Source organism: Chiloscyllium punctatum, chromosome 15 (genome assembly GCF_047496795.1).
Source record: "Chiloscyllium punctatum isolate Juve2018m chromosome 15, sChiPun1.3, whole genome shotgun sequence".
Taxonomy (NCBI): Eukaryota; Metazoa; Chordata; class Chondrichthyes; order Orectolobiformes; family Hemiscylliidae; genus Chiloscyllium; species Chiloscyllium punctatum.
Genome location: NC_092753.1, coordinates 14,678,411 through 14,703,831, shown reverse-complemented (window position 1 = coordinate 14,703,831; position 25,421 = coordinate 14,678,411). Strand labels below are relative to the sequence as shown.

Below are 25,421 nucleotides of genomic sequence, written 5' to 3'. Positions count from 1 at the left end.
ATATTTAATTGGATGTGTAACTAGACATGAACCATACAGCATGGAAACAAACCCTACAGTCCAACTAGTCCACGTCAACCATGTTTCCAAACTAAATTGGTCCCACCTGCTTGCATTTGGCCCATATCCCTTCAAACGTTTTCTATTCATGAACTTATCCAAATGGTTTTTTTAAACGCTGTGACTGTACCTACATCCACCACTTTCTCTGGCAATTCATTCCACACACAAACCACTCTGTCCCTCATGTCCTTTTTAAACTCTTTCTCCTCTCACCTTAAAAATATGCTCCCTAATTTTGAACTCCCACCCTACAGAAAAGACCCTTGTCATTCACCTTATCTATGCCTCTCATGATCTTATAAACCTCAATAAGGTCACCCCTCAACCTCCCACACTCCTGAGTAAAAGGTCCCAGCCTGTTCAATCTATTTCGATATCTCAAACGTTCCATTCCTGGCGACATCCAGGTAAATCTTTTCTGAACCCTCTCTATTATTATAAAAGTAAATTATTCCACACCTTAAATGTCAGCCTTTCTTATTTGTGAGTGGGAAGGTTGTGATTTCAAGACTTACCTCAGAAGCTGAAGCATATAATCCAGACTGACATTGAAGCACTATCAGAGGTATCACTTCTCAGGGAGAATATTAAACAGAGGTTCCCAATGTTGTTTTTCAGTGGGTGCAAAAGAACTTATATTCCCACTTTAAAGAAGCAATAGAGATTCCTTTCAGGTGACCTGTCCAATATTCATCCCTTAGCCATCAACTGAAGTAGATTAGCCAGTCATTTATCTCATTGCTGCATGAGGGAGTTGGCTGTGAGTAAATTGGCTGCTATATTCCCTGCATTACAACAGTAACAACTCTTCAAAAATAATGCACTCGGTGCACAATGCTTTGCGATGTCCTGAGGTTGTGACAGATACTGTATAATTGTAGTTTCTTTTTGTAATATCAACTTGAAACCTGTGCCATAGGTTTGCCTGTCAAGATCATGAAATTAAAGTCCTTTGCAATCCTTAATGTGCATCTGTGTAAGGTGAGAGTACTGTTGTTAGTTGTTGAAATATTTCTCTTTTATTTTCAAGACTTCTCCAAAGTGCCACATTCTGAGACAAAGCTACTATTGTTTTCAATAGAAAGATTTTTTAATCTAATTTTATGTTGACACTGTCCCTCTCAAATTTCAAAAACTCAGAATGAACAGTCAGAGAGGTTCCACAGAAGAGAGTTGAGCCCAGCAAAGGTCCATTAATTATGTCTGCCACATTCTTCAAATCCAAACACTCTTCCCAGCTGACACTAAGTCATCTCCCCCTCAACACATTTTTTTCTAATTCCAAACATTTTGAGTCTTGTATGTCACACCTCATCAAAGCTCTCAAAAATCTATCCGTATAAAATAACATGCGAGTGTTTGACAATCTTCAAATCTCTCAAAATTCAATTCATTGAAGCCACACTTGTATTTTACAAATCATGTAATATTCCCCAGTTAGTTCATGGCTTAACAAGCTTATACCAATATCATCCTGGCTGCTGGAGGGCTGGCTATGTGATCCGAATGAAATAGAGCAGGAGATGATTAACTATGAGCACAAAGTTAACCAAAAAGCAAAGGAACACTGAGCTGAATGATGACATGTTCCATAAATGGGAATGATTAACTTTAAAGTCCCAGTGTAGGTTTGGACTTTTAACAGACTGGGAAAGTAGCAATTAAAAACTTAGGAAACAAAAGTAAACCAGTCTGCTCCACAGCCTACTCCCTGCCATTCAATTAGATTATGGCTGATTAGTATCTTCTTTTACATTTATCTGCTAGGGATCCTTAACTCGTACAATCCTTGCCTACCAAAAATTCTGACAAACTCAGTCCAGAAATATTCACTCCATTCCCAGCCCCAACAGCTGAACAGAATTCTAGTTTTCCACTATAATTTGTGTGAAGAACATTTCCTCATGTTATTGAAAGTGAGGGATGAATATAACAAACCAAAAATAACTGCGGATGCTGGAAATCTGAAGCTCAGCAAAAGGTGGAGCATCAGCACCTTATTAGCATGGTTTAAGAACCCTGCAGCCTTCTGGACCTAATACCTATATCATGTTCAACAATTTTAGGGCTTGAGCAACTTTCCCCATGCTTTCTCCAATACCCACACACCAGTCTTTGTCATAACATGGGCTGCTACCAAACACAACACATTATCAGTCACTAATGGTCCCCATTAGCAGCTATTCATTTTCCCAGTCTAACCTTTAATCACTCCTTTGTCTGTCCAACTATTTTTATCTGTCTTTGGGCTCTATCTTCTCCTATGGTTTACACTTCCCCACTCCCCCACCCCTTCAAAAAATCTTCTATCTAAAACCCATCCTATTCCTTGCTACCATCAGTTCTGAAGAAGGGTCACTGAACCCAAAACATTAACCCTGATTTCTCTCTACAGATGCTGCTGATTCCTGCTGAGATTTTCAAGCAATTTCCATTTCTATTGAGGATTATTATAGATAGGTTGCTAACAGGTCAAAGGGTTCCTCTGTGATGTATAACTCTTACTCTCAAACAGCCTTGCTCTCATTTTAAGGGGTATGCCCTCTTGTTCTGAACTGCCCCCTTTAGGGGAAATGGGATCCTTCTTTAATCATCTGAAGCACATCAATCAGACTATCCCTTAATCCTCAGTACTCTCAGTGACACAAACTTAACCTCGCTATTCCCAACCAATCTTTATACTTTAATCCTTTTAGCCTGGTATCAGTTGGGTGAATCTGTGCTGCAGGCTTTTCAAGACTGATCACCTTTCTAAAGATTTGGTGCCCAGAATTGAAATAAATGACTTGTATTCACAAACTCAGGAAATCCAAAAGGACTTTACAGCCAATAAATTACTTTTTGAAGTGCTGTTATGGTTGTAATAGGGAGACATACAATAATGAGAAATTACATCCTTTTTTTGTGATGTTGGTTGAGGGGTGAATATTGGCCAGGGCACTAAGATGAACCCCAATTCTCTTTGAAATAATGCCATTTGATCTATTATTTCCAGGAGCTTTGCATAATCTTATTTCTTTCTTGGGATGTTTCTAAAAGGAACACTCGAGCTAATTTCTCTTGAATGGAATGGCTTGCTAGAGCATCTCAGAGAACAATTAAGAATCAACCACATTGCTGTGAGTCTGGGGTTACGTAGGTCAGACCAAGTAAATACGGCTGATTTCTTTCTTTAAATGTCATTAGTGAACCAGGTGACTTTTGCTATTGATGACAGTTGTCATTATTAAGACTAGCTTTATATTCCAAATTGAATATACTGGGTGGCACAGTGGCTAGCTCTGCTGCTTACAGTGCCAGGGAACCGGGTTTGCATCCACCCTTGGGTGACTGTCTGCATTAGTTTCCTCTGATTGCTCCGGTTTCCTCACACAGTGCAAAGATGTGCAGTTTAGGTGGATTGGCCATGCTGAATTGCCCATAGTGTCCAGGGATGTGCAGGCTAGGTGGATTAGCCATGGGAAATGCAGGTTTAATAGGATAGGGTAGCGGGCTGGGTCTGTGTGGGATGCTCTTCACAAGGGTCTTTGTGACTCGATGGGCCAAATGACCTGGTTCCACACTGTAGGAAATCTATGAATTTAACTTCCTCCAGCTGCTGAGATGGGATCTGAACTCATGTCCCCAGAGCATTAACCTGGATCGCTGTAATATTAGTCCAGTACATTACCACTATGTGACTATATCCTCATCTCATCTAAAACAAATGTCCCTGACAATGCTGATTCTCTCAGCACTTTACTGAAGCGTCAGTTTTAATTTTAGTCTTCAAGTCTTGAAAATGGAAAGTTGAATTCATAACCACCTAACTCAGAAGCTATTATTCTGCTTAGTATGTCACCCTAAATGGATTCTACTTAGAGTTTTATTCAGCTGCAATATAGAATCTACTGTTTTGTCTATAGGTTCTTTGAGATGACATTCTATAAGCATTTTAAATTATTTTTTGAACCACAAGTCTTTAGTGACTCTGTACTCAGAGCTTATATCTCTCCCCATTCACTGGTTTGGCAATTTCTTTTGTTTAAAACTTTCATCTCTTTCTTAGGTCTAAAGTGGATGGCCTCAAACTTTCCACATTGAATTGCATCTGCCTTTATTTTGTCCAATCCCTTAATCCACAATGTACCTTTGGAACTTTCTGCTCCCATCGACACTATCTACTATCTCAACTAACGTATCACCAGCAACTTGAATTTGTCATTGTCTATCTGTCATTAGCATAGATGAAACAAATGGAGAGTTGTCACCTTACACAAATCTCTGGAAAATACTATCTTCATTTTGAGTGTGTACTCAATTAGCCACCTAATCCTACCTACCACCTAATCCATTCCATTCCCATGTCAATATGTGGACTCAAATTCAATGTATTCTAATTTTTATTAATGCCTCGTGTGAAAGAGCTATCAAATGTCCTCCAGAGGTCCATATAAATTGACACCACATTCAATTAATTTGTTACTAGTTACTCTTTATGAATCCATGCTGGCACTCTGTGATCAGACCTGCTGGTTCATTGACTTAGTTACTTTATCCTTAATAAATTCTAACAAGTTTCCCATAACAGCTATTAGCCAATTAGGCATATGATTTCCTCATTTACCTCTTCCAGCTTTCTTCAATAATAGTGACAATGGCATTCTATTTCATATTTAAAGGAGGTACTTCTTAAATGTCCTTCATAATCTTCTAAGTAGTGACTACACAATCTACATATTGTGGTCAATTCTGTATTAAGCATTGTCTGATGAAGCTCAGAAGCCCTACTCTGGCAAGGTGGTGACTACTAAATTTACTGCAGGGAAGACAGTGGGCTGTGGAAGTTGCAGCATTCCTTGGTATTTACTTTCTCTGGGTTGCCTTCTTATCCAGATGAGCTATTCATTTCTGCTCATCTCTCCCAACAGTTATTCTCCAACCACAGCCATCATAGTCTGTCTCCCACTTGTGTCTGAAATGGTGAGTGGCTACTACAGAGGCAAACATAGCCATTTTACATTTGTAGCTATGGCTATATCGTTGTGTAGGTTGTGAGAAGGAGGTTGGCGAGAGCAAAGAAATACCATTCACAAATGTATAAGTTTGTGGGGAAATTACGGAGAAAGACAACAACCGATGGGGTTGTATAGAGTGTTTGTCAAGCCATAACTGGCATACTTCTCATATTGCTATTTATGAGATTGAGATCTTGCTTTTTACATACATTAGTTACAGCATTTCCTATGTTACAAAAATAAATACACTTATTGCCTGATATTTGTATGGTGTGAATGTCATATTTTTAAAATTTCATTCATGGGAATGTAGGCATTGCTAGCTAGGCCAGCATTTATTTCTCAGTATTGAGAAATGCACTGCGAGCTGCCTTCTTGAATCATTGCAGTCCATGTGCTGTAGGTAGATCCACAATGCCATTAGGGAGAGTTTCAAGATTCTGACTTAGTGAGACTGACGGAACGGTGATATATTTCCAAGTCAGGATGATGAGTGGCTTGGAGGAGATCTTGCAGATGAATGTATTCCCGTGTATTTGCTGTCTTTGCCCTTTTAGATGGAAATGGTCCTGAGCTTGTAAGGTGCTGTTGGAGGAATCTAAGTGAATTTGTGCAGTTCAATGCATGGATGGGAGACACTGCTGCTTCTGAGCATGGGTTATGAAGTCAGTGAATGTTTGCGGATGTGGTGCCGATCAGTGGCTACTTTGTTTTGGATGGTGCCAAGCTTCTTGAGGATTGTTGGAGTTGCACTCATCCAAGTAATTGGGAAGTATTCTACCACATTCCTGTCTTATAGGAGAAAGTGAGGACTGCAGATGCTGGAGATTAGAGTCGAAGAGAGTGTGGTGCTGGAAAAGCACAGCCGGTCAGGCAGCACCAGAGGAGCAGGAGAATTGACGTTGCTGCATAAGCACAATCTCACAAAGGCTTATGCCCAAAACGTCAAGTCTCCTGCTCCTCTGATGCTGCCACATTCCTGACTTGTGCTTCGGAGATGGTGGACAGATTCTGAGGAGTGAGGAGGTGAATTACATGCTGCAGTATTAGTCATCTCTGACCCGCTTTTGTAGCCCCTGTATTTGTATGGCAAGTCTTATTGAGTTTCTGGTCAATGGTAACCCCCAGGATTTTGACTGTGGGAAATTTAGTGATGATAACACCATTGAACATCAAGGGCTGATGGTTAGATTGTCTCGTTGGAAATGGTCATTGCCTGGCATTTCTGAGATATGAACATTACTTGCCTTTTTTAGCGCAAGCTTGGATAATATCCAGGTCTTTCTGCATTTGGACATGGACTTGCTTCAGTATCTGAGACTGGGTTCAATCCCAGCTGCTCCAGGGATGTTGAGTAATGTTTCTGAACATATTGCTTTACTTATTTTTCCTAATCAATCAATCAATCAATCAATCATGCACTGTACAAGCAACTTAGAACATATCCACTTCATCAAACATTTCAGTAGATGAACAGGAGTTGTGGTGAATTAGGGTACATGTTAATTATTACAATACATTAAAATGCCCTGAGGATTTCCCATAGCGAGGTCCTGGTACTATGATTGGTCTCCAACAACTCTAGTCTTCTACCCTTGTGCTCAATACCACACCAACCAGTGGGAAATTTTTCCCCAACTCCTATGACATCAATTTTGCTGGGGCTCCTTGGTGCCATACTTGGTCAAATGTGGCCTGGATTTCAAGGGCAGTCACTCACATCTCACCTCTGGAATTTAGCATAGTTTGTCCATGACTTAAATGAGGTCAGGAGTAAGAGGCCCTAATGGAACTCAAATTGAGCTTCTGTGGGCAGGCTATTGCTAAACTTCAATTAAATGTACTATCAGCAACACCTTCTGTCAATTTTCTAAGATCAAGAGTAGCCTGATGGGGTAGTAAATAGTCATTTTGGATTTGTTCTGCTTTATCTGGACAGGACAATCGAACACATTGCCAGATAGTTGCTACTACTGTAACTACTGAAACAGCTTTGCTCCAGACATGGTGAGTTTTGCTGGAATGTTGTCAGGGTCCATAGCCTTTGCTGTATCCAGGGTCTTTCGCCATCTTTTGATAGGACATGGGGTGAATCAAATTCCCAAAAGATTGGCATCTGTGATACTGGGGTCTTCAGAAGAAGACTGACATGCACTTGCGACATTCCGGCCCATTATGCCTGCTCTTTTTGCACTGTCATGTTGGGGAATCCCGTGTGGGTGTGGAGCTGGCCCCAATAGGATGGAGACAGTGGTAGGACATCATCCACGAGCTACTTGTTTAATTGTCCACCACTCTGCATAAACAGATGTGGAAGAATTGCAGATCTCATCTGACCTGTGGGCTCAGGTATCCCTTAGCTCTGACGAATGTCATGCTAATGTTTAGTACCCGGGTAGTCTTGTGTTGTAGCTTCACCATTTTTTGGAATGCCTTGTGCTATTCCTAGCACGTCGTCCTGCATTCTTCATTGTAAGCAGGGTTGGTACCGCTGCTTGATGGTTATGGTAGAGTAGAGAATATGTCAGGCAATGAGGTCAGATTGCAGTTGACTGCAATTCTGCTGCTGCTGATATCCCATCTTACCACCTCACGGATGGTCAATTCCCTCAAGTTGTTTAAAATTTTCCTCATTAAACAGAGTGGTAGCACCACACACATGGTGAACATGAAGGAGGAAAGTAAAGTAAGACTTGCAAATGATACACAATGGTCTGGCTTACAGAAGAACGTAAATAGAACCAGGACTGGCTACCTAGCTCCACCATTCAATAAAATCATAGCTAATCTTTTTGTGGACTCAGCTCCACTCACCCATCCACCCACCCACTCATCATAACCCTTAATTCCTTTACTGTTCAAAAATCTACCTTTTGCTTTAAAAAGATTCAATGAGGTAGTCTCAACTGCTTCACTAGGCAGAGAATTTCACAGATTCCCAACTCTTTGAGTGAAGAAGTTCCTCCTCAACTCAGTCCTAACTTTGAAACAAAAACAGAAGTAGCTGGAAAAGCTTGGCAGGTCTGGTAGCATCTGTGAACAGACAAAGTTAATCGTTCTGAGGAAGGGTCACCAGACCTGAAATGTTAACTTTGATGTTTCTTCACAGATGCCACCAGACCTGCTGAGCTTTTCCAGCTACTTCTGTTTTTGTTTCTGATTTATAGCATCTGCAGTTCTTGCAATTTTTATTCAGAGGTAATTCTACTCCCCCTTATTTTGAGGCTATCCTCCCCTAGTTCTAGTTTCACCCACCATTGGAAACACAGTCTCACTGCTTCTATCCTATCTATTCCCTTCATAATTTTCTATACTTTTATAATATCCACCCCCATTCCTCTAAATTCCAATGCAGATAGTCTAAGTCTACTCAATCTCTCCTCATAAGCCAACCCTCTCAATTCCAGAATCAACCCTCCAATGCCAATACATCCCTTCTCATGTAAGGGGTCCAAAACTGACCAGATGAGGACTCACCACCACCCGAGGATATCGTGAGAACAGCAGATGCTGCACAGTCAGACTGGACAGAGAGTTGTGCTGAAAAAAACATATCAGATGGAGTATCATCAGAGGAGAAGGGGAATCAACCTGAAAGGTTCCGACCTGAAACGTCGACTCCCCTTCCCCTCTGATGCTGCTCCACTTACTGTGCTTTTTCCAGCTCAACACTTCTGCCACTCACCAGCCCCCTATACAGCTGCAGCCTAACTTCCCTAGTTTTATCTCTCTGGTAGTGAAGTCTTTTGTGTTCCTCAGAACACAGCTCCAGTATGTTCATTTCCGAGCTTTTTGTTAAACTACTTTGTCTCCCCCCCCCCCCCGTAGCACCCGGTAAACGTCTCTTTCGCGGCAGGAGGGGTCAGCAGGGGAGCAGACGGGCTGAAGGTCCTCCTCTTGTTGTGGGTGCGGCTGGCTGCGGGGTGAGGTGGGTGATTGACAGGTGGGCTGGCCCCGCCCCGCGTGATGCAATCGGTCACATGAGCATCCGGAGCTCGGGGCTGGTTGACGAGCTGTCGGACCGAGAGACACCGTGCGAAAACACAACCCGAACCACCGGTTTTACAGCACCGACCTCCATCCCCCTCCTTCTCTTACCGACTGCCATCATGAGCCGTGCTGTCGTCTACCGTCTCTTCGCTCCGCTGCTCCTGCTGGGTAAGGAAGAAAGGGCCCGACCGGGGGCCTCGGTCTTTCGATCGCTCCGAAGCGGGGTTGACAAGCGCGAGCGGCCCCGGGGGTTGACTTTTGATTCGGTGGTGATGGTGGTGGGGAGCCGCGGTGTCGGCTCGGGCGATCATCGCAACAGGAGACGGGCTGACGGAGGGAGGCCGAGGAGGAAGGAGCCGAGGCCCGCGGTGTGACGGTTACCCGGAGGGAGGGAGGAAGGGGGTTCACGTGATCGGCCGTCACGTGAGGCCTGGAATGATCGAGAACCTGGAGCGAGGGGAGGTCACTCACCCGGGGGAGGGTGGTGGTGGTGGTGAGGAGGAGGTCTGAGCCCTTTTAGGGTCAGGGTCAGGGTCGGGGGAGAGAATGAGGAGGAGGTCTGAGCGGCGGCGGGGAGGAGGGGAGAGAGAGAGAGAATATGAGGAGGTCTGAGCGGGTTCGGGTTGGGGTTGGGGGGAGGAAAACAGAAGACAATGAGGAGGTCCGGGCCCTGTTGGGGGGGGGGGGGGGGAGAGAAGAGAATGAGGAGGTCTGAGCCCTGAGCCCTGTTGGGGTCGGGGGGGGGGGTGTGGTGGGGGGAAGAGAATGAGGAGGTCTGAGCCCGGTCGGGGTCGGGGGGAACAGGATGAGGAGGTCTGAGCCCTGTTGGGGTCGGGGGCGAGGGGTGGGAGAATGAGGAGGTCTGACCCCTTTTGGGGTCGGGACCGGGGGTGGGAGAATGAGGAGGTCTGAGCCCTGTTGGGGTTGGGGTCGGGACCGGGGGGGGGGGGGGGGGGGGGGAGAGAATGAGGAGGTCTGAGCCCTGTTGGGGGGGAGGGAGAGGGAATGAGGAGGTCTGAGCCCTTTTGGGGTCGGGTTGGGGCAGGGGGGAGGGGAGAATGAGGAGGTCTGAGCCTTTTTTTTAGATTAGATTACTTAGTGTGGAAACAGGCCCTTTGGCCCAACAAGTCCACACCGAAGCGCAACCCACCTGTTCCCCTACATTTATCCTTTACCTAACTCTATGGGCAATTTAGCATGGCCAATTCACCTGACCTGCGCATTTTTGGACTGTGGGAGGAAACCGGAGCACCCGGAGGAAACCCACGCAGACACAAGGAGAATGTGCAAACTCCACACAGTCAGTCGTCTGAGGTGGGAATTGAACCCAGGTCTCTGGCGCTGTGAGGCAGCAGTGCTAACAACTGTACCGCCCACTTTCGGGGTCTGGTCGGGTCGGGGGAGAGAATGAGGAAGTCTGAGCCCTGTTGGGGTCGGGGGGGGGAGAGAATGAGGAGGTCTGAGCCCTGTTGGGGTCGGGGGGGGGAGAGAATGAGGAGGTCTGAGCCCTGTTGGGGTCGGGGGGGGGAGAGAATGAGGAGGTCTGAGCCCTGTTGGGGTCAGGAGGGAGAATGAGGAGGTCTGAGCCCTGTTGGGGTCGGGGGGGGAGAGAATGAGGAGGTCTGAGCCCTGTTGGGGTCAGGAGGGAGAATGGGGAGGTCTGAGCCCTGTTGGGGGTGGGGCGGGGGGAGAATGAGGAGGTCTGAGCCCTTTTGGCATCCGGGGGATGGGGGGAGAATGAGGAAGTCTGAGCCCTTTTGGGGTTTGGGGGGGGGTGGTGAGGAGGTCTGAGCCCTTTTGGGGGGGGGGGGTTTCATCTCTCCCCTGAGTTAGTTTGGTGGAGGGGAGGGGGCGATGGTGGAAGGTGATTCCTCGTCTGGGAAGGTGGGGGATGCACTGAAGTGATTCTGTTCCCTGGAGTTTGAGCGGTGAGGAAAGTGTTCCCTCACCTGGGGACAAGGGTACCATGGGAAGTGTGAAGAACTGGGGGTGGTGAGAGACAGCGATCCCTTGCCCTGTTGTCAGGGTGTTAGTTGGAGAGGGGGACTCCTCTCACATGGGATGTTGAGTGGTGGTAGGAGAAGGGGTAAAACCTTCACCTGGTTGGGGTGGAAATTGTTGGTGGGAGGTGAGGGCAATGGGGAGAGATCCCATATCCGGTTGTGGGGTTTGGAGGGGGTGTGATGGGGAGGATTTGGGGAGAGGTGAGGACCTTTCTATCTTGGGGGATGGAGAGAGAGAATTTTCACACCTGGGGAGGGATGATGCATGTGAATCCACTCACCCATGGGTGGGAAAGGTGATACCTCAAGGCTGGTATGGGACCAGGGGATTAATTATTCCTGATAGGGACAGAGGAGGTTTCGCGCTCTCACTAGTTTGGTGCAGTTTGTGGGTGCTTGGGGCATGGTGGGTCGGTAGTGGTGTGCACAAGAAGAGGGGTTTCTTACATTGTGATTTTGTAGTAGGTTGGGAGGAGGTCAAGTGATGTGTGTGGGTTTCTCCCATATCCAGGATAGTATAACAATCCTGAGGCTTGGTTTGGATGCCAGGTAAAAACAAGGACTGTGGAAGCTGGAGTCTAGATTAGAGTGGTGCTAGAAAAGCACAGCAGGTCAAGCAGCATCCGAGGAGCAGGAAAATTGACGTTTCGGGCAAAAGCCCTTCATCAGGAATAGAGGCAGGGTGCCTGCGAGTGGAGAGATAAATGAGAGTGGGTGGGGAGAAAGTAGCAGAGAGTACAATGGGTGAATGAGGGTGGGGATGAAGGTGATAGGTCAGAGAGGAGGGTGGAGTGGATAGGTGGAAAGGAAGATAGGCGTGTAGGACAGGTCATAGGGATGGTGGTTGGGGACGGGCCTTGGTATGAATATCCCCAAGTAACTGATTTAATTTTGTGGAGCAGTGGGATGTGGGTTCTAGATTTGTACCTTGGAGTGTGTAGCATCTGGTGTAATGAATCACAGGGTTGGAGACACCACCCTGCCTTCTGGTTGTTAACATTTACCATCGCAGGTCAACTATTTGGCTCATTTAATTTACTGTTAATACCTTGTCCTTTTCTTTCTTTCACTTTGCACTCAACTGCATTCCTTGGTTCCTCTTGTGCTTTTAACGCAAATTTAACGTAAACTAATTGAACTTTTTAGCTTTTTGTTCTGTGATTAATTTCTAATCTTTTTTCCTTTTTGATCTCTGTTTTCTAGTTTATTTCAAAGTGAGAACATTCTGAAAGTTGTTTCTCTGTGGAGTTGTCATTTATATAAACTGAGTATCCACTAATAACAGACCTGGATGCTGTTAAGTATGCAATTGGTAACTGCATGTCAGGAATTTGTGGATTTGTCACCCACTGTAAGCAGACTTCTCAATAAGTAACATCATACCATGCTTTCATAAGCACAGAGGTTACATGTGAGGTGTTGCCAGTATAATGGTCGTAATCCTTTATGCGGGATTTTATCAGAGACTCTCTGAAAATCCTAATATACTGCATCCACCGGTTATATCCTCAGTAAAATTAATAGGTTTGTCAAACATGATTTTCTCCTTATAACTTGTTAGGTTCTTTTCCAGAGGTTTCTCACACAAGATGCAATTTGCATACACCAACTTTTGCAAGCAGTTAGTTTATTAAAACTTGGACAAGTTAGGTGACACCCTTTGACCCTCTACGCAGGAAGGCGAGGTCGAGTCAAAGTGAGTCCCGAACCAAGGAAAATATATATATATACACACACACACACAGGTCAGTTGGCCATGCTTACAGATACTCTGGCCACTCCCTCACAGCCACGTGCCACTCAAGACCATCTTGAATCACTCACTCCCTCCCTCACAGCCACATGATCCCACATGTTACATGGTACAATGGTAGGATGAGATCATCCTCAGATAATATAAATCCCTAATCTTGGGGAATCACTATGCAAACTATTTCCTGACTCAGTGATTCCCCAAGACAATGCAGGTGCATTATAACCTAGTTTTAGGGGATGGCTAGAAAACATTTCTGGATGGAAGAGATTGAATGGTAGCTTAATTTGATAATGGGGGAGTAGTAGCAAATGACTAATTGAAATGGGGGTCATTCGCATTCTTGCATGAATGTCTTCCCCACCCACATCCAGAATGTTCACTTAGTGCAATTTAACTCTTTAATATTACATTAACGTCCAGAGAGAGATTCCCAATTAATCTTTAAACATTACATTCCTCCCTTTTGTCATTCTATGATAACGACCTTGATGAAACTGCCAGCTTTATTAAGAATCTTACTGCCAGTGTTTAAGCAAGTTACTGATACACAACATCTAGTGATTATAACAACAAAAATTACTCGTCCATGAAGTAAATAGAATTTGCAGAAGCCTCCCACATGGGGGGGGGGAAAGTTCACCATTAAAGTTCTTAAATCCTAAATCTAAATCCACAGTCTTTAGTGACCACTCCATCCCCTCCAAGTTGAATGGAAACGGGCCAGTTATCCAAACTCCTTCAGTAAAGTCCAACCTGAAAACAAGATCCAGTGTGTCCTTGCGTCACTCTACAGAGAAATCTAAATTCTTAGATAAGTGCAGTTGAATGCTTCACAAAACTGAAGAGACTTCCGTCCTTGTGGAGATGCTTCAGATGGAGGATACCAGCGCAATTAAAATATGTTCTCCAAATGAAATTGCACAAATAAAACAGTTGGAATTGCAGTGGCAACTTTGGTAGAGATCAACTTTCTTTGGCCCCCTTCATATTGCAAATTCAATAAAGTCCCAACAGTAATTGAAAGAACTGAAACAGCTTAGTCTCAGGTTCTAACATTCTCTAAAAATCTAAAAACATCAAACTTGCTTTCTTTTTGTGAACACTGCATGAAAAACACAGCAGCAAAAATATAACACAATACTCTCACCTGGCCGAAGCATGACCACTGACACAATAGTTTTTTTTATATAGACAATAGGTGCAGGAGTAGGCCATTCTGCCCTTCAAGCCTGCACCACCATTCATTATGATCATGGCTGATCATCCTCAATCGGTATCCTGTTTCTACCTTATCACCATAACCCTTGATTCCACTATTCTTGAGAGCTCTATCCAACTCTTTCTTAAATGAATCCAGAGACTGGGCCTCCACTGCCTTCTGGGGCAGAGGATTCCACACACTCATCACACTCTGGGTGAAGAAGTTTCTCCTCATCTGTCCTAAATGGCCTACCCCTTATTTTTAAGCTGTGTCCTCTGGTTCGGGACTCACCCATCAGCAGAAACATGTTTGCTCCCTCTAGAATCTTATGCGTCTCAATCAGAACCCCACTCAGTCTTCTAAACTCAAGGGTATCCAAGCGCAGTCGCTCCAATCTTTCAACATAAGATAGTCCTGCCATTCCAGGAATTGACCTCGTGAACCAACGCTGCACTCCCTCAATAGCCAGAATATCTTTCCTCAAATTTGGAGATCAGAACTGCACACAATATTCCAGGTGCGTTCTCACCAGGCCCTGTACAGCTGCAGAAGAACCTTTTTGCTCCTATACTCAATCCCTCTTGTTATGAAGGCCAGCATGCTATTAACTTTCTTCACTACCTGCTGTACCTGCATGCTTGCCTTCATTGACTGGTGTACAAGAACACCCAGATCTCTTTGTATTGCCCCTTTACCTAACTTGACTCCATTTAGGTAGTAATCTGCCTTCCTGTTCTTGCCACCAAAGTGGATAACCAGACATTTATCCACATTAAACTGCATCTGTCCACTCGCCTAACCTGTCCAGGTCACCCTGTAATCTCCTAACATTTCACCCTGCCACACAGCTTTGTATCATCAGCAAACTTGCTAATGCAACTATTAATACCATCTTCTGTATCAATATATATAGTAAAAAGCTGTGATCCCAGCACTGTTCCCTGTGGTATCCCACTGGTGACCGCCTGTCATTCCAAAATGCAGCCATTTATCAGGCAATGTACAATTTTGAATAAGGCAGGGGCTCAGGATACTCCATTTCTTTTAAGGTTGCAAGTTTGGTAATTTTAAAAAGGACATAATGTACAATTTCAGTGTGAAAACAAAATCTGCCCCATTACATAACCCACAAAGCACATTGAATTGAGATCCTAATTCAAATAAGGCAACTCAGTTACTAAAAAGAATTTTCTGAACCATAATTTTAACAAACCAAAATATTTAAATATCAAACACTCTCAGCATGGCACTGTCTACAATGAAACCACCCCCCAACCCAAGTATTAGTACAATCTTAATTTCTGGTCAGAATTCTTCTCATTTTTAATACGGGGGTGAGGGTGAGGAGGAGAGAGAAGGCACATATTTGAGACCCCTTTCAGTTCACTCTGTGATGAGATGATCCATGAAATGGAAAACGAGTCAAAAAGATGGAGTAGGTAGTCCCCACAGCGCACGCACACAAAAAATGACTAAAACATCCTTACCTCAGTGGAAATAGGACAGAGGAACACCACCCCAATACTGGACGAGGCCACTAAGAAAAGAAAGGCTAGCCGTGCATTCCTGATGAAATCGCACCCACAAAAAGAGAGTATCTTCACGGCGGACCACATGGCGTTGCAGTCCAAGTTTCCCCCAGAACAAAGACCCACAGAGTTGAGTTGAGTCCATAGTCCAGAAACTGAGATTTCCACAACAAAAACCTGGACAAAGCTCCCCCAACAGTCAATGCACTTCGCTGCCTGGACCAGAGTGCACTGGCTCCATTTTTTTCCCCGTGACGCCATGCCGTCCTAAAAGTACTCCTAAGGGGAGGTGTGGTGGACGAACACAACAATTCCAAGAAGTACCAAATTCTGATGTTTTTCTAATGCTCCAGAGCGCCTCTCCTCGTGTCTGTAGAGGACTTCAAGCTCCTTTTTCACTTTGCTGCTCACGAGGACCCTAACCCCTTTCTTTACTCTATATGTCTGAGCACTCTAACCCCGACTAAGCCCTGGTGTGCGAGTTAGCTCAAAGGTTCCGTCGCCGCTGAGTCTCAGGAGACTAGGAGTCGACTGAGTGGTAGGCTTAGAGAGAGATCAAGGTGAACCTTGATCTTAAATCCACAGTCCTTACCTTGTGGGCCCTTCCATCTCACGCAACCAACACACAAATGATCGCTTATTCAGTCCACCTGGAAGCTTTGTATTTGTTGGAATCCCACTGCTGCCACCATATTCAATCCACCTTTTCCAGAGGTTTCACACAAGATTCAATTCGCACACACCAACTTCTGCAAACAGTTAAAGTTTATTAAAGCTTGTACAAGCTAGGTGACCCCTAAAGACCCTCTTTGCAGGCGTGTGATGTCAAGTCAAAGTGAAGCCTTGAACAAAGCAAATACATCTTATTAATTCAGGTCAGTTGGTCATGCTTACAGATACTCTGGCCACTCCCCTATAATCACATGCCACTCAAGACAACCCCGAGTCACATGTTAACCCAGGTACAATGGTAGTATGAGATCATCCTCAGTGCAGTTTAACTCTTTAATATTACATTAATGTTCGGAGAGGTATTCCCGTTTAATCTTTTAACATTACAAATTTCGACTTTGTCTAAATTGGGAGATTTATTCTGAGTGTCTTGTCATTGCACCCTTTTAACTACATAGATTCTTAACATTTTAACTACAGTATTATCCATGGATTTGGTTTTCACTCTTTTAGTTATGAGGTTTACCGCAACCTCAAAATATTACATGGAACATGCCAAGTGGTTTTATTCTGTCTGGTGGTTACCTATTCCATCTTTAATTGCAATGTGAGCACCTTGCTATCCATGTTGTCCATGAATTTCTCAGCCTTGCAGATGCTCCACAGTGACTCCAGCCACTGCTCCAGATTCAAAAGTTTTCGAGTGGCTTGCACTTCATCACATGGACACTGCTAATGTTGACTTCCCGTATGGTATAGGAGGAGCATTCTACAAAGCTGAGGTGTTTTGCCATGACAGTCCTAAATTGTTGCCTTTATATTTTCTTCCTGTAGGTTGAAGAGTATTAAATGGAAGTAGGTGTTTTGCCTTAACAATTACCTTTTAAACACAATTAATCTAAATGGAAGACTAATTTGTACTTTAAAGATTGGAAAGTATAATTATTACCATGTTCTACCAAGATCGCTGCTCATCTTGCAGTATCTCCCAGACTCACTAGATCAACTTGTGTTTTCCTTTGCATGTTTACAGAAATCAACCTTCTTGTGCAGGTTGTCACCCTGTAGTCTCTCCTTGGGGTGACCAAGATCTTTCCTTTTTCTTTGTGCTGTCATGTTTTATTTTTTGTTAGAGTATGATCATCTCTGGTTCTACACCAGCTCTCAGATGTCTCCCCTTCTCAGCTGTTCTAAATTCTTGAGCACCTTTCCTATGGTGATACCTTCAAGTGCCTTCATGTTAATTGGCTATTCACAGAAGTGAAAATTTTGTTCTAAACCGCTAGTTTGAGGACTGGAAAGGTGTCCTATTCTCCTTTAGTACCATGAAAATGTAAACTGATCTTTGTTAGTTGAACATGTGCTTTAATTTTAGTTGGTCAATGTCACAGGTAAATAAGAAATTGTGGTAGGAGGAAGCCATTTGGCTAGCTGACCCTGCTCCACCATTTGCTGAGATCAAAGCAACTTTAGTTGAGGCCTTAACTTCACATGGCTGTCTTTCTCTATCTATTAATCCCCCCTCCCTAACCTATTCAATCTATTTCTGCTATCCTGTGGGTGTACTTGCTGCTTATTTCAATGGAAACCTTTTTAGCTTTTCATGGCAGGGATGCGAATTGTAGAGTTCATGTTTACAAAACATTTTGGCGGACAAATTTCCAAAACTGCTTTCCACATTCTTGGACATTATGGCTGGAGAATGTCACTCCTTCCCACCCGTACTGACATTGTTCTCTAGCACTGTCAATGTCTGTGTGTCATATTGTCAAATTGTCATTGATATTATGCTCAGGCATACATATCACACCATAAACTTCTCCGGGAAGAAAGTGAGGACTGCACATGCTGGAGATCTGAGTCATGAAGTGGGGTGATAGAAAAGCACTGCAGGTCAGGCAGCATTTGATGATCAGGAGAGTCGATATTTCGGACATAAGCCCTTCTTCAGAAATGTTAACCCATTCCTGATGTAGGAGTTATGCCCGAACTGTTGACTCTCCTGCTCTTTGGATGCTGCCTGACCTACTATGCTTTTCCAGCACTGCACCTTTTGACATAAATTTCTCCAGTCAAAGATTAAAGCTATCCTGCTCAGCATCTGCTTGGATGCTGATTCCACTACGTTTGTCTGGTTAGTCTATACAGAGCTAATTTTTTTTTTATATATAGAATCCCGACATTGTGTAAATAGGCCATTCGGCTCAATAAGTCCACACCTACCCTCTGAAGAGTATCCCATCCAAATCATTCCCCCTTACTCTTTTACCTCTGACTGATGCACCTAACTGACACATCCCTGGACACTATGGGGAATTTAGCATGGTCGATTCACCTAACCTGCACATCTTTGGATTGAGAGAGGAAACTGGAGGACCCAGAGGAAACCCATGCAGACATGGGGTAGCTGTGCAAACTCCCTAGAGAAGTTGCCTGAGGCTGGAATCGAGCCCGGGTCCCTGTCCTCTGATGCAGCAGTGAGCCACTATGCTGCCCGTGGCAACTCTTCCGTGAATTGTTGATATTATGTAAGCAAAGTCCACTTGCTTTTATTTCCTGTAGTAACATAGTCCTCATTTTAACTGCAATACATATCCATGCTTTTGTTACCTGTAAAGTGTATTTTTCTATTCTCCTTAATCTTCTGAACTCAGTCCTACATGAGTTGGAGCCATTCAAACTCTGCCTACATTATAGAGTTCTACTTCTCTAACCGCCAATGGTATAGTATTCTTAAGTAACTGAATTTCAAATCCTTGCACAGTATTAGAATCTGTCTTTAACCATCCTACCTGTTCAACTTCATCCAGAGCTACATCCTAACCTGTGCCTCCTGTTCAGATTATCTTCGTTTCGCTATTAACATTCGGAAAACGCCATCATCTATCTGGGACTTACTGTTTTGAGCGTTCACTAAATCCTGCTGCTTTGCATATGTCCTGCACAATAAGGTGCTTAAACTTGGCAATCTTATAATATTTTCTTCCTTGTAAAGTTGCTTTCGATTCCTCTGTTAAAGACCTAGTACAATTATGATTTGTTCCCTTTTGGGAGCATGAACAATCTCTTTAAATAGTATCTTCAAGGAAGCTTCTGTGACTAACCTTGCATTTGTCACTGGTTCATCTTTTTCTTTTTTATGTTGTTCCCACTTTTACATCTTTTGATTTATAGTGTTTTCATTGTTTCCATGTACTACTTACTGTAGAGCATTAGTTTGAGCAGTTGACTTCTGACAAACAGTACAATTCCACTTGGGGACTAATTGACTGTTACCTACAGCAGTTTTATAAACCCTTTCATATAATAAACCATCCCCAAGGGCATTGCAGGAACATAATAAAACATGTCACTGAGCCACAGAATGTATTAGGTCAAGACATTGGGTTATATGGTGTAGAAAAAGCTGCAGCCACCAAAGATTGAATGGTTAAAATTGGGGTACCCAAAGTCCAGAATTAGATGAGAGCATATAGTTCCATTCCTGAACTGAGAGAGATAACAGACCTAGGGTAGGGCAAGACCATTGGAGGTATTTGAAAACGTGATGAGGATTTTAAAATCCAGCAGTTGCTTGATTGAGAGTCAGTGTATATCAGTGAATGCAGAGCTGATGAGGGAACAAGATTTGTGGCAACGCTATTGGATGATATCAAGTCTACCAAGAGTATAATGTGATTATCAGCAGGCATGTAATGGAATAATTGATTTCTGGTTATTGAAGGCATGGATGAAGGTTACAACAAATATTGCTAAGGCCAGTGAAATTTTGTGACATTAGAGGTAGAAATAGGTGGACTTCATGATTCTGTGACTAAGGTCAGAAGTTCATCTTGGGATCAGGTATTACACCAAGCTTATGATTAGACTGATATTGTCTTAAAATTGTTGCCAGGGAAAGGGATGGAGTCAGTAGCTAGAAAACATAGTTTGTAATGGAGACTGAAAAATTTTCAGTACTCATAATATTTATTCAAAGGAAATTTTTGTTTATCTTTTATTGGATGTTGGATAAGCAGTCTGATAATTTAGTAATAGTGGTAGCATCAAGAAAGTTAGGGTTGAAATTGAGCATAGTTTCCATGGAGTACAGGTATCAGCAACTAGTGAGTGCTTCAATGTTTTCCTTTGTTCAAAATTGAAATTTTTTTTGCAGGTTTTGTACAGATTGCATTATCAAAGAGATTTGAAGTGAAAAGTGGAAATCAAACGTGCTTGCTAGCTGAATTCTCAGCCAACTTTTCAGTCCGCTATAATACCACAGCTAAAAAGGGGGTAAGTAAAATAATTGCTTCTGTAGTGCGAAGTCTCAGTCAAGCAGGTGAATGATTATAATTCACCTCTAGTAGTCACCCATGCAAGATATACCAAAAATGTTCTGATAAAAAGAAAATTAATTTGATTTTTGTCAGTTCTGATGTCAATATGGAGTAATGTCCCATGCTTTCAGAATATGGGTTTGGATTTTAATCTTTAGTACTAGGTAATGTTTAAAATCTCGTACTTAAATTGCAGTTCAACTTGTTGAAATACCCTTGACTTGCTGAACTATTTGTTTTTACTATTCAGTTACTGTAACTCTCCCCAGTTATTCATTGCTTTTTTGAAATATTAACAGGAACCAATGACTATCAGCTACAGGGAGTAACATGAGAGGCCTAGGATATTGGTGGACAGTGCAATGCAAGCGTTGACTCTTCCAATTAAGAGTTGTTAAAATGGAGCGTAGAAAGAGACCATTCAGTTCAAGTCTGTTCTTTCAAAGGGCAGTCTAGTTTGTCATATTGATCCATCTTTTAACTGTACAACTTTCCTCTTTCATTTCCTTTACCTGATTCCCTCCTCCTGTGTTCACACTCTTGGGGATAGAATGCATTCCAAATATTAATCAGTTCACCTTAAGTTTCTGCTTCTGATCGTTACCTATTCAGCTGTCATCTTTATTTGCTCTTATCTAAGCCCATTATAATTTTACGCCCCTTAACAAAATATCCTCTTGGCCGTCTCTGTGCTTAAGAGTAGCAGTTGCACCTTCTCAAGTCTGTTCATGAAATTGGAATCTTTTAATCCTAGATTAATTCAAGTGAATCTCTTCTGTCTCCAATGCCTTTTGTGTCCTGTTTGAAGTGTGGTGCAAAGAACTGGATAAAGTAGTTTAGTGTAACCTCCTCCCTTTTCTGTGCCTTATAAAGCTGAGGCGCAGTGTGCTTTAATTGCTTTGTTACCTTTGGAGGTGAATCTGGGCAAAATCTGTTTTGCTACACCTATGTCCAGTTCCAAATGTTGCTCCACAATATGAATCTCCAAGCATTGGAAATTGTACAGTGGAGGACAGCCAAGTGAGGTTGTGCTGAAATGCTGGTTAGGCCTCAAAAGAGTGCTGTGTGCAGATCTGGCCATCACATTATGGGAAATATATACTTGCACTAGAGAAGTTACAGAGGAGATTTAACAAGATTCTGCCTGGGCTGGAGAATTTGAGCTGAGGAAAAACTGAGTAGTCTGGCGTTGTTTCAATAGAGTAGCGAAGTTTGAGGGAGGACCTAATAGAGTTAGACAAGAGTAAGGCACACTTGATGAAGCATGGCACAAGAAAAAGCGCAGCAGGTTATGCAGTATCTGAGGAGCAAGAGAGTCAAGGTTTTGGGCAGAACCTTACTTCGGGTCTGGGGGAGTGCGGAAGGAATGGAGCTTAGAGATAAATGGGGGGTGGGGTGGAGCTAGGGGAAAGATAGGTGGGGTGGCGATAGGTGAACGAAGGTAAGAAATGATGGTGATATGTTGGTGGGAAGTGAGGAGTGGATAAGTGGGAGAGAAGATGGACAGATAGATTAGGCCAACAGGGCAGATCTGAGTTGAAGGCATAGACCTGGAATGGGAGATATGGAAACTGGTGAATTCAATGTTCATGCCATGAGGTTGTAGGTTCCCGAGGCAGAAGATGAGGTGTTCCTCTTCCGGTTTGCAGGTGGCCTTGTGTAGGCATTAGAGGAGGCCCAGAATGGATATGTTCTTGGGACTGAGAGAGGGAGTTGAAGTGGATGGACACAGTGAGGTGGGGTTGGTTGGTGCGTACGGACCAGATATTTCCCTGAACCATTCTGCAAGTTTGCACTCTGTCTCGGTGATGTAGAATGGAAACAACGTCGAAGGCACCAGATGTAATAAATGATCGTTGTCGACCTGCCCCAGTGGGCCAAATGGCCTGTACTATTAATGCCAAAGAGATGGACAGGAAAATAAGAAAAGTAAGTTTTTTTAAAAATCTGTTGTAAGATCTGAAAGAAAGAGTTTACGTACTTGAATGAGTGGCAGATGAAGTTTAATTTAGATAAATGCAAGGTGTTGCATTTTGGGAAAGCAAATCTTAGCAGGTCTTATACACCTTAATGGTAAGGTCCTAGGGAGTGCTGCTGAACAGAGACCTCGGGATGCCGATTCATAGATTGGATAGTGAAGAAGGTGTTTGGTGTGCTTTCCATTATTGGTCAGAGTATTGAGTACAGAGGTTGGGAAGTCATGTTGCAGCTGTACAGGACATTGGTTTATGGAAGATTGCTTGCAATTCTGGTCTCCTTCCTATCGGACATATGTTGTGAAATTTGAAAGGGTTCAGAAAAGGTTTGAGGCTTTTGCCACGGTTGGACAACCACCTGATGAAGGAGCAGTACTGTTAAAAACTAGTGCTTCCAAATAAATCTGGACTATAACCTGGCATTGTGATTTTTAACTCTGTACACCCCAGTCCAACACCGACCCCTCCAAATCATATCATAATTCAGAAAGTCTTCCTGTATTTTTTACCAAAGTGGATAGCTTTACATTTGTCCACAATATACTTTATTAACTATCCATATGCCCACTCACTTGCCAAAATCACATTGAAACATCTCTGCATTCTCCTTATAGTTCATCTTCCCAACCAGTTGTGTTGCCTGCAAACTTGGAAATATTTCATTTAGTTCTCCCATTGTTAAGTTATTTTTCCTGAGATCCTTACGCACTTGATGCAACTGCAAATGCTAACTTCTGTGAACAAGCAAAATTTATTAAGTACAGTACAGGACAAGCTTTGGAGAAACCCTGAACACTCTTCACCATAGTTGCGAAGCATATCCAGGGAAGATCTCTGAACAAGGGAAATAGTCCTTCCTTTATACAAAATCTTTACATCACAGTCAGTAATGCCCACAAGACAACACCCAGCCACTCCCTCTGTCACATGCCACTCAAGGCACAATGCAGTGACCACATCTCCAGAAACAATGTAATGCAAATCATCCCTTCATAGCCAGATCTGGCATGAATTGTATTTTTTTATAACAATGGGGTGCAGTCATAATTTCTATTGCAGTGTTCCAACTGACTTCTGACTAGGTGGTGATGATGCAAATGGCTCTGAATGGCCATATGTTAATAGATCTGAATAATAGGAGGTGATGGTGTAAATTTCTTACAATGTATCTGTACATCAGAGGCATCCCACCCTAGCCTTGGAGCCTCCAATTTCCTGCAGGTCAGCAGAGCAAATCAACCCTTATTAATATCACACCATCTAAATTGTTAATATACATTGTGTATTATCAATTTAACGGCATTATGGTGTGCATTGCAGGGTAACTGAGAAATGCTTGGTAACCAGAACTGAAATTAGTGCTTCTTTATGATAGATCAGTTATTGGTTAAACGGCGTTATGACAGATAACCAGCACTCATAAATTACTGCTCGTTTACAATCAGATCGATTATCCGAACAAAATACTCCCCAGCCATCTCGTTCGGATAATTGAGATTCTACTGTAGTTGGATTCCTGGCACTTAACTCTGTGGTAACCCACTAGTGATTCCCTTTCTCTTGCAAAAAAAATACGTTTACTCCTACTCTTTTTTTTTTTACCTGCCAGACACTTCTCCAATCAATGTCAGTACATTACATCCAATCCAATGTGTTTTAATTTTGTATGCTAATCTCTCATGTGGGATCTTAGTGAAAGCCTTCTGAATAATTCTTATCGATTAGCTGCCCCTTAACAACTCATCTGGTATCATCCACCAAAATTTCCAATGATTTGTTGAGCATAATTTCCCTTTTATAAATCCATGCTGATTTGCAATCCTATCACGTGGACTTGATTTGATTTTTGGTTTAGTATTGTTTTGCGTGCTAGCTTGACAAATTATACCTTGCATAAGTACATAAGGGTAGTAGAACAGAATGCAGAATATAGTGTTGTAGCTACGTAGAAGATATAGAGAAAGATCAACTTTAAAATATGAGAGGTCCTTTCATAAGTCTGATAACAGCAGGGAAGAAGCTGTTCTCAAGTCTTTTGGAGTAAAGTTTTCTAACTTCAGTACGTTTTATTTTTTAATTATGAATAAAGAAATTAAGCAGGTATAGGAATTAAATTAGTAAATTAATGTTCACTACTAAGTGAGTGTCTAAAAGTTGCTGTAATAGCTTCACAAAGCAGAATTCATGAAAATAAATGCACAATAATGAATGTGTTTTCCAGACAAATTTGATAGAGGATTGAACTATCATTTATGCAGAACTGTTTGCTAAATGGTTTTAATGCTTGCAGAGTTGTCAAATAAGTATAACTGTTCTTCTGTTCCAGGTCACAGTTTTGTTCTCTCTCTCAACGGATGCACATGTAGACAACCGCAGTAATTGTAATAATATGACTGCACCAGTACTGGTAGTCAGTTTTGGGGATGGTCATTCTCTTAGCATGAACTTCTCAAGGCACAACGGATCCTACAAAATGAACGTACTGACTGTTGGTTTCAATGAGAGTGATGACGCACATTTCCCAAATGCAAGTTGGAAAGGTAAGTTACAGTCTATGAATGCTTCAGAGAGCATTGTCTCATACTAAGTTTGCTGACAGTCACATGCCTATTAGCTGTGCCAGAGTGGGCAATATCCTGATTTCAAAAATTAAGGAAGGGTAGTGGTGTTTGAGACACCATTATAAAGTTAAAATGCCAGATTTAAACAGAGCAAAAGTAGACTGATTTTAAATTGAACAATATTGAATGGCAAAACATCAGTTATCCTACTGAACGTATATTGTAGATTAAGAGGATGTGGAATGAAAGTTAATTTGTAGACTGAGTATTCAGTCTCAAGAATGCTGTCTGTAAACAGTGGTAAAAGGGTGCTGAAATTAGTGAGGTCACAACGATAGTACGACAGAGGAACAA

General features: G+C 42.8%; 1 protein-coding gene across 1 annotated transcript in view; it reads left to right on the top strand.

The window, feature by feature from the left end:
* The first annotated feature begins 9,025 nt into the window (after nucleotides 1–9,025).
* Nucleotides 9,026–25,421, top strand: part of lamp1a (lysosomal associated membrane protein 1a) — a 39,902-nt gene continuing 23,506 nt past the window's right edge. Inside the window, exons 1-3 of the mRNA XM_072584715.1 lie at nucleotides 9,026–9,218; nucleotides 20,368–20,486; nucleotides 24,833–25,046. Coding sequence (XP_072440816.1) covers nucleotides 9,041–9,218; nucleotides 20,368–20,486; nucleotides 24,833–25,046 — 511 coding nt within the window. The 5' untranslated portion in view covers nucleotides 9,026–9,040. The remainder of the gene's footprint in view (nucleotides 9,219–20,367; nucleotides 20,487–24,832; nucleotides 25,047–25,421) is intronic.